General features: G+C 48.9%; 1 protein-coding gene across 1 annotated transcript; it reads left to right on the top strand.

Annotated features, from left to right (window-relative positions):
* Nucleotides 1-1,212: 1,212 nt before the first annotated feature.
* On the top strand, nucleotides 1,213-13,312 carry CMPK2 (cytidine/uridine monophosphate kinase 2). The gene is made up of 5 exons (XM_053589045.1): nucleotides 1,213-2,565; nucleotides 3,936-4,050; nucleotides 5,966-6,167; nucleotides 9,586-9,819; nucleotides 11,164-13,312. Exons 1-5 carry the CDS (start codon nucleotides 1,603-1,605, stop codon nucleotides 11,279-11,281), a joined length of 1,632 nt encoding a protein of 543 aa, XP_053445020.1. The 5' UTR covers nucleotides 1,213-1,602; the 3' UTR covers nucleotides 11,282-13,312.
* The last annotated feature ends 628 nt before the right edge of the window (nucleotides 13,313-13,940 follow it).

The following is a 13,940-nucleotide window of genomic DNA, read 5'->3' as shown; positions in this document are numbered from 1 at the left end:
AGAGTGAGGGGCAGAGGTGAGTAGTGGCAGAAGAGAGTGAGGGGCAGAGGAGAGTGAGGGGCAGAGGTGAGTAGTGGCAGAAGAGAGTGAGGGGCAGAGGAGAGTGAGGGGCAGAGGAGACTGAGGGGCAGAGGTGAGTGAGGGGCAGAGGTGAGTAGTGGCAGAGGAGAGTGAGGGGCAGAGGTGAGTAGTGGCAGAGGAGAGTGAGGGGCAGAGGAGAGTGAGGGGCAGAGGTGAGTAGTGGCAGAGGAGAGTGAGGGGCAGAGGAGAGTGAAGGGCAGAGGTGAGTAGTGGCAGAGGAGAGTGAGGGGCAGAGGAGAGTGAGCAGCAGAGGTGAGTAGTGGCAGAGGAGAGCGAGGGGCAGAGGAGAGTGAGGGGCAGAGGAGAGTGAGCGGCAGAGGTGAGTGAGGGGCAGAGGAGAGTGAGGGGCAGAGGTGAGTGAGGGGCAGAGGAGAGTGAGGGGCAGAGGAGAGTGAGCGGCAGAGGTGAGTGAGGGGCAGAGGAGAGTGAGGGGTAGAGGTGAGTAGTGGCAGAGGAGAGTGAGGGGCAGAGGAAAGTGAGGGGCAGAGGTGAGTAGTGGCAGAGGAGAGTGAGGGGCAGAGGTGAGTGAGGGGCAGAGGTGAGTAGTGGCAGAGGTGAGTGAGGGGCAGAGGTGAGGGGCAGAGGTGAGTAGTGGCAGAGGTGAGTGAGGGGCAGAGGTGAGTAGTGGCAGAGGAGAGTGAGGGGCAGAGGAGAGTGAGGGGCAGAGGTGAGTAGTGGCAGAGGAGAGTGAGGGGCAGAGGAGAGTGAGCGGCAGAGGTGAGTGAGGGGCAGAGGAGAGTGAGGGGCAGAGGTGAGTAGTGGCAGAGGAGAGTGAGGGGCAGAGGAGAGTGAGGGGCAGAGGTGAGTAGTGGCAGAGGAGAGTGAGGGGCAGAGGTGAGTGAGGGGCAGAGGTGAGTAGTGGCAGAGGTGAGTGAGGGGCAGAGGAGAGTGAGGGGCAGAGGTGAGTAGTGGCAGAGGTGAGGGGCAGAGGTGAGTAGTGGCAGAGGAGAGTGAGGGGCAGAGGTGAGTAGTGGCAGAGGAGAGTGAGGGGCAGAGGAGAGTGAGGGGCAGAGGTGAGTGAGGGGCAGAGGAGAGTGAGGGGCAGAGGAGAGTGAGGGGCAGAGGTGAGTAGTGGCAGAGGAGAGCGAGGGGCAGAGGTGAGTAAAGGCTCAGGTGAGTGAAGAAAGCTCACTGCTCAGGCAGGAAGGGCAGCTCCATCAGACTGGAGGGGAAGTGCTGGGTTATCTTCGTTGGGAATTTAAGTCAGATAAGCAGCCAAGTGGGGTCTCCTGAGACTTCCAGGCAGGCCGGATGCCAGCGAGATGTTTACCTCCAGAAGAGACCTCTGTCCCCCTGTCCCTAGTGTGCATGTGTACCCCCCTATGCCCCCAACTGGGCATAGGCGACAAAAGAGGAATTCAAACCAGGGTCAGGTTTCATCCTGCCATCCACAAAACACAGCTACAATTCAGTGGAGGGCTCCGGTCCTCATTCGGTGTCCCCTGAGGACGCGAGGCCTGGTGCGGCAAGCGCCACAGTCCGGGCCCTGGAAAAGCCCTGGGAGCCGCCGGCCGCCCGGGGATGGCGCAGGCGGGCGGCGCCGCGCACTCGGGCCGGGCGGGGCGTCACTTCCCCACGCGCCGGCTGTTTACCGCACAGACCGCGGCGAGGAGAGCCCAGGGAGGGCGCCCTAGGCCCCAGGCCCCTGGACCCAGGCCCCAGGACCCCTGCCCCGCTTTCGTTTCCCCGCCGCACTTGGCTTTCGTTTCCCCGCGGCTCCTCCCGCCGCCGGCCCGCGCCCAGTTTCGCTTCCGCGCTGCGGCCGAGGGCGGGGTCGCTGCGGCGCCCATGGCCTTCGCTGGCCCGCGCGCGCCACTCGTGCTCGGGCGACTCTCGCGGCCGCTGCGCGCGCGGCGCGAGGTCTGCGCTCGGGCCATGGCCCCGCCGCACCGCTTCGCACTGGAGCTTCCCGACTGCACTCTGGCCCACTTCGCTCTGGGCGCCCACGCCACCGGCGACGCTGGCGTCCCGGACGCGCACCCCGATCCCCGCCGGGCGGCGCTGCTGGGGCCCTCGGGACGCAGCTACTCCCTGTGCGCGGCGCTGGTCCCAGACGCCGGCTGCCGGGCCCGGGTCCGCGCGGCCCGGCTGCACCAGCGCCTGCTGCACGAGCTGCGCCGCGGCCGCTTTCAGCGGTGCCAGCTGCGCAGTCTGCTGTGCTACTGCCCGGACGTGCAGGCCGGCGGCGCGCAGCACGGCCTCCTGCTGCAGGACCCCCTCGATGGCCCCGAAACCCGGCGCGCCCTGATTCAGCTGCTGGACGCGTGCCAGGAGGCCCCGCGCCCGCTCCTGGGCGAGTTCGAGGCCGACCCGCACGGCCAGCTGTGGCAGCGCCTCTGGGCGGTGCAAGACGGTGTGTGGCTGCCGGTGGGCTGCGCCCGCGTTGTGCCGGCCCCGGAGCCTCCGCTGCACCCGTTGGTGCCCGACCTGCCCAGCTCCGTGGTCTTCCCCGACCGCGAAGCCGCCCGGGCCGTTTTGGAGGAGGTAAGAATTCTGTCCCTTCCCAGTGCTTAGTGTGGTATCTGGGCTTTCCAGACCAGAGTACTGCACCACGTATCTGGCCTCTAAAAGTCTCTCTTGCCTGGGTGGTTTCTTTATTCGCCTTCACAAATAAGTTAGGAAAGTTGTCCTACATGGCGGGCCCTGTAGTAGTCACTGTGGCTCTTTCAAGATTCTCATTTGCAAGCTGCACCCAGCGGGGAATGCTGGCTACGCTGCAAATGCTTGCTTAGAGTTCTAGAGAAGGCCGTTGTCGAGTGCAGGAAAACAATGTCATCTAGGAAGTAATTAAAGCATCTTGGGGTATAGAGGAAAGTGCATGAGTTTGGAGGTTTAAGAAATTTAGACTTAAGTGGTGCCCACCCCCTTACTGGCTGTGGATCTGTGGACTGTGTGCAACCTTAGCTATGCTACCCCATTCTTTGCTCTTTCACCTGTAAAACTCCTGTCTTGCAGTGTTGCTGAGATGATTAAGGAAACATCTGAGTCATAGCAGGTGTTTAAGGTCGAAAATTCTTTCTGACCACTAGCTAAGGTAAACAGATGTGGCCTCCCAAGGATGCCCTGTGGGTGTCAGAAATATTTCAGCTACTCCTGAGCCAGGGTTATTAGCAGTTAAGAATGCAGGATCAACCACAAGGGGTGGAATTCAAACTCTGGCATCTGTTGTGTTATTTTCAGCAAGTTTCTTCAACATTCTTTTCCTCGGTTTCCCTAATCCATAAGATAGGAATAATAATAATGTCACTTTCCCAAAGTTACCATGGATAGTGGCCGACTTAGTAAAGCACTTAGAAGATTGCCTTGCTCAGAGTAAGCATATAAATAAACAATAAACCAGTGTGGGGGTCTCACTGTGGAGGTGCTGTGAGCAGGCAGTGGGGTCATGCACTCTGAGGAGCTTTGAATTCCCAGAACTTCTCTCTTCTTTGTGATGCAGGGTTGGCACTTTTCTCAGCCCTCTGCACGGTAAGGAGAGGGTGAGGTGCAGGTGCAGAGTGCTCTCTTTAGGGCCAGCTGTGCACCTGATTTCCCGCACTTAGAACAGACTTTTCCAGGTAGGCCCGCAGTTCACGGTCTCTGCTGGCACAGCCCTGCATTCTGTGCTTTGCCTGACCTTCTCTTCCGGCAGCAGCTGTACACTGAGGCTGCAGGCTTAGTGATCCAGCTACTCAGGAGAGTAGAGGAATCCAGTGTGTCCCATCTTCAAAATACTCTGATTTGCACAAGGAAGCACGGTGCTCGGTGTAGCTTAGTCCTTATTAGCATTTGGCAATCTTGTCCTCAGCCATTTAGATGTGGTTTCCGGCAAAGCCCCCTGGCTTCACTGCTGATGGGCAGATGTTGTTTTGCAGTGCACACCCTTTATTCCGGAAGCCCGGGAGGTGCTTGACCTGGTCGATCAGTGTCCCAAGCAGGTCCAGAAAGGAAAGTTCCAGGTTATTGCCATCGAAGGACTGGATGCCACTGGTAAGAGAATATTACTTTATAGTTATAGGCAATGACATCGACGGATCTGTCACATAGAAATCGTCCCTGCAAAACCAGACCTTACAGAGTCTGATGTGTGCCTCTACTGTGTGGCAGGCTCTCTGCCGGGTAGGTCCTGGGATGCAAAGATGAGCAGGAGCCACAGCAGCGGGAAGACCTTCGAGGTGTGGGAGGGCCTGTGCGCTGGGGGACACAGGAAGGCACGGAGTCTGTCCTCTGAGGGAGACATGGGAGGTGGGGCGCATGGTCAGAGGAGATACCAGGGTTGTGTTTAAGTACAGGGGAGAGTTGGTCAGGTGAGGAAAGCAGGCAAGGTCCTTCAGACGGAAGAAATAGCACAGGCAAAGGTGTGGATACCTCAACTGGTAAGGAGTGTCCAGGAACTGTGGGCAGTTCAGAGGTTCCTTTTGGGATAAAATGTGAATGAAGTAGGAAATGGAGGGGAAAAAAGTCTTTTGAGCTGTCAAATAGATGTCAAAATACAATGGGCATGCCCACAATCAGACCAAAACACAAATGGAGGGCTGCTCCAAGGTCGCAGGAGACAGGGAGGAGGGGGTGATCTGGGAGGGCACTGAGGTCTGTGTGGGTCAGCACGAGGAGTTTCTCTTTCCTATGTCAATCTGAAGCTTGCAGACTTTTATTTTTGATAACATAATAGGTGATTTCCACATTGGGGCCCTGTGGGTACACAGATAGGCAGACTGGGGCACAGGCTATGGCTCGTGTCCACTGTCCTGGGTTCCTTTGAATGATCAGGCCATGCTTGGCTTTCCTGGAGACCAGCTGTCATCACTGGCACGTACCCGCTGGGCCACAGCCCAGTTGTAGTTATTGTAGGTTTTTTCAAACACAGAGGAAATTTTAACAGCACCAGTCCTTCATCCAGTGTGTGTTTTTGATCATTTATTTTGTACTAGAGCTAATTTAGATTTGGTGAAATTACAAGATTTGTAAAAATGTAGCCTCATGAGAGGCATCAAAATTTGCAAGGAGATTGCATGGGTGGTAAACAGAACATAAGTTAGCGGTTCCGCCTGCCGTGTTGGTGCAACTGTGGTCCAGCCTGTCAGCAGGGCGAGTTTGGGTAAATTTGTTAACTTCCCCAGTGTTCAATTTCTTCATCTGTGAGATGATTAAATATTAACTAATTTTCAGGGTCATTGGGAGAACTAGAAGCAGATTATGTGTGATATGCACGTTTCATAGTAGATACTGAGAAATGGTGGCTACTATCAGGATCCATCTTGATTACCCAAGGAAAAAAATAAGGCAAGCAAACATTTGATACTGAAGTGTATGAAAGAGAAAAATAAAGTCAGTCTAAATGGACAGCAGGAGCTCAGAGAAGCTGGGGAAAATTGCCCCTGAGTAGATCATATTCTCATCACCCATCCTGTTCTGGCCAGCAGTTAAGAAGTAGGAGACGGGTCCTGAGAAGTTGCCAAATGCATCCCCTGAGGCTGTGCAAAGGCAAGCCAGACCCTGAGGCATAAGAGAACCTAGAAGCACACACAGAACCTCTAAAGGTCAAGTCCAAAGGGATGAGAGCGGGAAGGAGTGGGAGAACCAGGCTGGGCCGTCTGGGGGGATGGTGAACACTAGCTGGGGCTGAAAATAAAAAGCAACACAGTAAAGGGGCTCTGGTATCAGGCCCCCCAATACCAGAGGTGTTCATCAAGCAGAATTTTTCCTCCATGTATTCTAATACCAAACAGAGGATACCTAAGTTCCTATAGGTCTGCGGCTTTTTATAAGGAATTGTATTATGTAATCAACTCCTTTTATTTACAGGTTGAAAGAATTTCCTTGTTCTTTCTAAGTTAATGTTAAATTTTGGGTGTCACATGGTGGCTGTGGCTAAGATGGGCTATATTTTGTGTCTGACCCGCAGGTAAAACCACAGTGACTCAGTTGGTTTCAGATTCACTCAAGGCTGTCCTCTTGAAGTCACCACCCTCTTGCATTAGCCAGTGGAGGAAAATCTTTGATGTGGAACCAACTATCATTAGAAGAGCTTTTTACTCTTTGGGCAATTATATTGTGGCTTCTGAAATAGCTAAAGAATCTGCCAAATCTCCTGTGATTATAGACAGGTATGTGTAAAAATGCCTCAGATTCGGCATTTTCTCCCTAACCTATATGTCTGTACATACATATACAAGTAGACAACTGTGTTCTTCAAACTGTATCATGATAATAATAGGAATAATGTCTGTGATTTATTGATCACCCGCACCAGTACCTGACATTTGATAAATGCATTACTTAACATTATACTGATACCTGGAACAATAACTTGGGCATGTGGGTATTAAATGTTACCCCCAGCTTATGGAGGAGACACATCGGTCTCAGAAAGGCTAAGCGGCTGAGCCAGACACAGCATATTGAGATGCCAATGAGTCTCTTCTTCACAAATCCATCCTTTCAGTGGTTCATTTGTTCACTGGCTTATTTAACACCTACTTATTGGGCACCTACTGTGTGCCAAAGCCCGTTCTCAACTCAGTGGCATCAGTGGTAAGTGAATTAGATAGTTGTCTGCTTTCATGGAGCAAACAGAGCATTGCAGGAAAGATAATAATCAAGTCAGCAAATACACAAGATCGTAGCAGAGCATTATAATGCTAAAAGGGCAGAGTAATGGGCTGGCAAACGCCAAAAGCCCCACTGGACATGATATGGGAAGGCTGTCTGAGAGGGCCCGGCTAATCTGCGCCGTGGCCAAAGACAGCAGGTGAGAACATTGCAGAGTAATAGGAAGCACTGTGAGAGAGGAAACTTCCCAGGCAAAGCTCAGACAGAGAGCAGGGATCATGCTCCAAGACTAGAAAGGGCCTGGTGTGCTGGAGGCACAGGGGAAGAGGAGTGCTTTCTGGATGATCAGGGAGAGGGGGCATGACTGTAGAAGCTATGTATAATGTGTTGGCAAATTGCATTTAATTTGTACCGATGTGGTTTCCTTGGTGGCAGAATTGGAGAGTACTAAATAGTGGAAAGAGTCTGAAATTGATGGCCAAAGGGTATGATTATTTAAAATGAGCGGCAGTGTTGTCAATGAGCGAGCGCCATAGAAAACAGGTCCCTAATTCTTCCCTTGATTTTTCTTCTTTGTGTCTGTGAATTGTCTGCAATTTAGTTCTTTAAAGAGACACTGCTTCACTTTGTCAGATGAAAAGAAAAGAGCGGTTATTTGTTGTCTTGGTGGGTTTTGTTCATATTTAATGAAATCCATTTTAGACAACACCGTCATCTAGCTGAAAAATACAGGAGTAATTTTTCTGGGTGACGATGGTTAAGGTTGGCAACTTAATAGCCCTTATTACCTTAAAAAATCTATTCTTGCTGGCAGTTTTCTACAATAAAGAAGACTTTTAAAAATAAGATAATATCAGCCTCTGTGTTCATAGCTGGATATTTACTTCAGTGACTGTGGAGCATGGCAGAGCACAGTGCATATTGTAGTTTGGAAGAAAAAGAAAACCTGGACCCTGTCCAAATTTATTGAGCTTGGGGGACAATGTGCATCTGGTAAATAAGGTGAGAGTGCAAGTTTGTGAGGATGAGCTGGGGAAGGAGTGCACTGGAAGGAGGCCCAGCAGAATCTACAGGAGCTGGCCTCCATGGTGGCCTGAAGTGCTCAAAGCATGCTTGCAGGTGAACCAGGGCTTGGAAGGAGGGATGGGGTTAGGATTGATTAACTCCTAGTTGAATTTTTTTACTTTTGTCCTTTTCAATACCGTTTTCATCATGTCATGAGAATTTGAAATGACACATCTCTAGTTATAACCCGTGCCCAATAAGAACTAAATATTGGCTTATAATAATAGTATAATAATTTTTTAAGCACTTGTCTATATTTGTAAACACTATGGAAGGAAAACAAACCTTGCATGATTTCCACTTTGCAGATGAGTAAATTGAGACTATATTGGCTTTAATGAATTTTGCCTCCATCCACAAGGCAGGTGGGGCACAGAAGGCCACATCACGCACGGCTCGGATGGCACAGAGGATCTCTTATGTGGATAGCACCGTGTGCACGTCCCTTGGAAGGTAGTTCAGTCCAAAAGGGTCAAGAATTTAGGATTTTAAAGAATTGAAGGTGATAAACTAATATATTTATAATTACATCGTAAATATTACTGGTAGGTGATGGTCTTTTGGCGTTGGGTCTGAAATTTTTTTTAAAAGTGATTTAAGATCACTTAAAGTTGATCTATGACAAGAAAGGGTGAAAGCATAATGAAGTTGGGCAACAAGTGAGACAGTTCTCAGTCATTCGTTCAGGCAAAGGTCATTTATTGCTTACCTGTGATGTGTCAGACACATGTGCCTATAAAAAGATATTCTCACTCAAGGAATTTATTATTTAATGGAGGAGACAGAAGCTGGCATACTTGTAAAAATCAGCTCTAGTTTAGAAGGGGGAGTCCTTCAACAGAGTCACTTGTAAGGGGATTGGAGGGCATAGCAGAGGAGGCAGTGAATTCTGCTTGGGAATGTCACAGGAGCTGGAGTCTGAGGAAGAGGAGGATTTTGCTGGCTGAGAATGTGCCCGTTGCCAGAGCAAAAAGTATGAAGACAGACTCAGGTACAGATTGGGAAGGAGGTTCTGTGTCTCAGTAGAAAATGTGAACATTTTCTATAGGCAGTGGAAAGCCACTGGGCGTTATAAAATACAGGCCTGATTTGATTGTCGTTTATTTTCACTTATGCTTATGATTTTATTTTCTTTCCCCCCAAATATTTTTTATAAATAGCCAGCAGAAAGCCTGGCTGACTTGCCCTGGAAGGGTTTTCCTGCAGCTGCGTTGGCTTGCTGGTCTCCCTGCCTGGTGCCGCTGCAGGATGACGGGAGAGCTGGGAAGAACATGGGAGGCTTCTAGCCCAGGGTTCCCAGAACACCAGGGTTCCCAGAACATGCGTTTCATCCACTTGTTCAATGTGGAAACAATACAGGGACAGATGTGGGGTTGCCAGGTTTTTATTCTGCCCAGCCTTAGAGACCAAAGAACTTCCAGACACACCTACCATCCCCTTCCGCAGCCCTTCAGAGAAGAGGGATATGCAGGGCCTGTGGGCGCTCAGCTGGACAAGGGGAGCCCACTGCATTCGTGCTCATGTTGATTTTCATTTTTTCGGGTATTTTATGATATATTTTATATTATAAAACGTTAATTTGATTTAATGTATATACGGGGAGGCAGGTTTCCACTCCGCCAGCTCTGGAGTCAGCGTCCCCTAGGCTGGTGTTCAGTACCGCCAGCTCTGGTGTCAGCGTCCCCTAGGCTGGTGTCCAGTACCGCCAGCTCTGGAGTCAGCGTCCCCTAGGCTGGTGTCCAGTACCGCCAGCTCTGGAGTCAGCGTCCCCTAGGCTGGTGTCCAGTACCGCCAGCTCTGGAGTCAGCGTCCCCTAGGCTGGTGTCCAGTACCGCCAGCTCTGGAGTCAGCGTCCCCTAGGCTGGTGTTCAGTAGCTGCGGTGACACCCCTGCTCCGTCTCTTCCCAGGTTCTGGCACAGTACGGCCACATACGCCATCGCCACCGAGGTGACTGGGGGTGTACAGTACCTGCCACCGGCCCATCACCCTGTGTACCAGTGGCCCACAGACCTGCTTAGACCCGACCTGGTCCTGCTGCTCACTGTGAACCCCGAGGAGAGAGTGCGGAGGCTGCGGGGTCGTGGCATGGAGAAGACCAGAGAGGAGGCCGAGCTGGAGGCCAACAGTGTGTTTCGTCAAAAGTAGGTGTCCTCCAAGTGACATGAGCGGCAGAGCAGGCGTCCCTGCAGGGAGGACAGCCTCTGGTGCTCGCTATAGGAATGTGAGGAAATGATGTTCCCATTTTTCAAATGCAAGAAGCAATAGCCTCCAAATTATGTCACAGCCACAGCATTGCCATGTTAAAGCAGTGACCGTCTGGCCAGGGCCAGACCTGGCTGTGCCAGAAGTAGCTCAAACCTGGGTAACTCAGGTTCCTCAGTTTCCCCTGTCATAATCTAATGGGCACAGATTAGATTCACCATTTCACTTACGATGTTGTGTAACCCTGCACACCCCGTGAGGAAAGCATTAGCCACGTTGCACAGTTTATAAAACACAGGCTCAAAGGACTAAGTAAGTTGTCTAAATTTAGATACCCGTTAAGTAGTAAACCTGGGGTTTGAATTAAGATCTTTCCGATTTTGAAGACATTGTGTTTGTTTTAATTAGAAAGTTATGAGCACAATAGCAGAAGAGAGTCTGATCAGCCTTCCTGCTTCATGGCTGGCTATGATTTGGTTCTATAGCTCTGATTTTTAAAACAAAAACAAATGTTTTAAGTGACTAAGCAATGCTGGTGTTGTTGCCTTGACATAGTGATGTTATAACAGAAATGGCATAATAATGGCTGCGTGTAAAGATGCCGTGTTAAGGTGTTTCCTTGTATTAATCAAACCTCATTTCACACTTACAAGGTGATGTTTAAGTTCTCACTTTATGGAGAAGAAAACTGAGGCAAAGAGAGGATAAGAAATTTGACAAGTTTACTTAGCTACTAAGTAGGAAAGTTGAACAGTGGACACCGAGTAGCTCGAGGTCCCGTTTTAACCACAGTACGGTGGGGTGAGCATAAGGAAGTAGGCACCTGTCACCTGCGCACACATCAGGGCTAGCTGACCTGGAAACGTCACAGGACTCAAAGTAAAAACAGTGTGTAAACTAAGGACTCTGGCTTTTGTCAAAACCATTTTGGGGCACAGACTGAGGAGAAATCTGTCACTGAACAAATTCACTAAACTCTTCAAGCCCCCACCACTGTCTCTGCAGACCATTCCCCTCCTAAGGTTACTCTGAGTATTAAATGAGAAAAGTCAATCAGAATGCTAACACTTGGCAGATAATAGGTATGCAACCAATGCTAGTTATTAAGCCTTAGTATTAATTTGTCATTTATTAAAGAAAATGCATCAACATCTTCTGTGGGCAAAGCTTACAGATGAGTGGAATAGGGGCTTGCTGCAAGCTGTTTATATTACGGTAGGAAAATAATGGGAGCAGGAAGAGCTGTATTAAAAAGTAGACTCTTTTCATCTGCCTGTCCACAGGGTGGAAGTGTCCTACCAGCGGATGGAGAACCCTAGCTGTCACCTGGTTGATGCCAGCCCCTCCAGAGAAGAGGTCCTGCAGACGGTTTTGAACCTAATCCAAAGTCATTGTGACTGATGGTAGTCACTCTGGCCGGGTGCCACATTTTACTAGATTAGATGTTGTTTGAGACATCTAAGCCTGCCGTGTGTTATGCAGTTGCCCTGGATATCTGTTGCACAAGTGTGTTGTGTAGCAGAAAATTGGAGACCAGATGATTTAATTCTACCCCAGCCCCCATGCTCCCTTCTGACTGGTGGACCCAGGAAGCCTGAGTCGGATCGTGTTCCAGTGAGAGACCAGTGTGGACATTTTCTTGGAACATATTTTTCACTCCATCACTTTCAAATTTCTGGAAGGCTTGTCTTATCCAGAAGGCATCAGCTGTACTAAAGCAATTGGTATGATCTTCCAGTGGAGAACTCCGGCAGCCTCTCCTTCTGCACAGACTTGTGATGATGGCATGATGAACCCAGCTGGCATCTTCGATCTGGTCGCCCTTCATAATGATGGTCTCACTGAGCCCTAAATCCTACAGCCCAGTGTTCCCAGAGAGCCTGTCTACATGTCCTGGCTCCCCAAGGACACTCCTGCAGAGACATTTATGGGCAAGGGACACTTACAGGGAGAAGGCATTGATCTTGTGTCTGAGACTCAGAGCCTTTTAGATAGTGGTCTGGGTTGGCAGTGCCACGCCAGGGAGAAAGGCATTCAACCCAAGGTGCTGAACTGCAAAGATACCAACCTTCTCTGAATTATATTTTGCTTATTTTCCTTTCTTTTCTTTGCTATAAAATATGGCTCAGGATATAATGAGCATTTTTCAGTGAGCTGGATGCATTTCACTCAGCTGATCCAACAATTTATTTACATTGATCTTTACATCATGTGTTTGCTCAAGGTGGGAGGCCCTGAGTCACTAATTATAATTGGCGCCAAGAAGCTAAGTGCAATATTTATTGTGTATTTTCATTACACAAATTTATCTTGCTCACTGAGCAATGGGTCCTGGAATGGAATTTCTTAGTAAATTATCTTTCATTTGAATGTCTTATGATTACACATGAAATCAGCTTTATTTGAGATCTGTGTGAATAGAAAAACATGGCTGAGCAAGGAGGAAATCTAATAGCTGTGTGGCCTAAGGCATTTGGTTGTATAGCAGCCCATATAGCCTATGGCTAGGAGGAGTGAGAGTTATGAGAAATACCTGTAGAGCTCAACAATGGAAGACCTTGGAGAAAAGGGCATGGAGAGGGATTTAGCTCTCCTAACAAGCATGAGAGCTCGCAAGATGAGAGCAGTGGTGAATTGGCAATCTCTACACCTGTGGTGTTGAGAGGCACAAGATCAGCCTTACATAAGGCTGGAGGAGAAGGCGGTCTGGAGTGTGCGCAGTCTATCACAGACCTGTTTACTCTGACTCTGTCTCCCCTCCTGCCTGCAGAATGCCAGCAGAGCATCTCTCTGCTGAAGATTACCAAGCTCTACTACAGACTAAGATCTCTCCATTCATAGACTGCTTTACCCTCTTTAAGACTCTCTCTCTCTCTTCACTGCCCACCCTCAGCTAAAGTAGACAGTCCTCAGGCACCTAAGAGAAATTGTTCCTGAGCAAGGTAGCTTAGTGGTCCGTGTCCAGAATCTAGTTAGGTCGGGCCCAAGACCTGGCCAGTCCCAGGCCCTGACAAGCGGTGGCAGCGGTAGGCTGTTAACATGGTTGAACCATGTGATTACCTAAAATTCCTTCAGTTCTAAGGTAGATGAGTCTGTATATTATTTTTAACATGCCTACCATTTCTTAAGAAGATAATACCCCCAAATAATTAAATTTAAGGTCTTATCAGGTTTACCATATGGAATCTTAAATTATAATAAAGTTTCTTAATAATGTTACAGTATTTTAAAACTAGATAATTTTTAACATAATGTATATGTATATCTAAACAGGTCACTGGTTTCAGTTGAAAATGTTTTTTAAAGTTGACAAATAGAATTAGGGTTTTTTGCAGTGTGGTGTCTAATTATTTTATCGGTTTTATTTACTTTAAACTCTTTGAAAAGCTTATACCGGCAGCCTAGAAAAATAAACATGCAGTGATTTCTTCATGCTGTGGCTTTCTAATCTGTGTTGTTGTCCTGGGTGCGTGTTGATCTGTCTGGAAAGTGTCCCTCCAGTTCTCTGTTCAGTATTGTGATATCTAAAAGGGAAGTCTGGTTAAGGAGGTGGAAAGGTGGGAGCTGGAGGCTATGTGGAATTTGTGGTCAAAGTGCTTATAGAAAAGGGAGGGCGATAGTTTTGTTTTAAACATCTTACAAATTTTAAAGTGATTTTTACGATCCATTCTTTATACACCTGAGCTTTTCATACAGTGAAAGGTGTATGATTTGTGAGTGTTAAATAAGACAATGTTTTATAATAATTTCTTCAACAGCTGGGCTCTTTACACACCAACATGTATATGGTCTGTGAGGATTAGATAAGACAGCACGTCCTACCCCCAAACTGATGACAGGGGGTCATTTGCTTGGCTGTGCTCATTGGCCTTATTTGTGGGCAGTCCTGTGGTAGACCATTAGTTGCTTAAATATGTATCCTCTCTTTCTTCAAAAGTGATAGAGTGTTTAGCTCAGTACATGGGCATAGAGAGTTCAGAAGACATTTCCAGGGTTCCCTTGTGGCTGGATGTGACTCACGTCTCTTGCCAATAGTACATATGTGAGCAAGAGAAACATT

The sequence above is a fragment of the Nycticebus coucang genome, chromosome 4 (genome assembly GCF_027406575.1).
Source record: "Nycticebus coucang isolate mNycCou1 chromosome 4, mNycCou1.pri, whole genome shotgun sequence".
Taxonomy (NCBI): Eukaryota; Metazoa; Chordata; class Mammalia; order Primates; family Lorisidae; genus Nycticebus; species Nycticebus coucang.
The sequence above is the reverse complement of the archived record's forward strand: the minus strand, read 5'-3'. Positions and strand labels throughout refer to the sequence as shown.

Coding starts and splice junctions, on each gene's coding strand:
- CMPK2 (XM_053589045.1), top strand. CDS start 1,603: ATGGCGCAGGCGGGCGGCGCCGCGCACTCGGGCCGGGCGGGGCGTCAC. Junction 6,168..9,585: donor TCTCCTGTGATTATAGACAG/GTATGTGTAAAA, acceptor GTCTCTTCCCAG/GTTCTGGCACAGTACGGCCA. Junction 9,820..11,163: donor AACAGTGTGTTTCGTCAAAA/GTAGGTGTCCTC, acceptor GCCTGTCCACAG/GGTGGAAGTGTCCTACCAGC.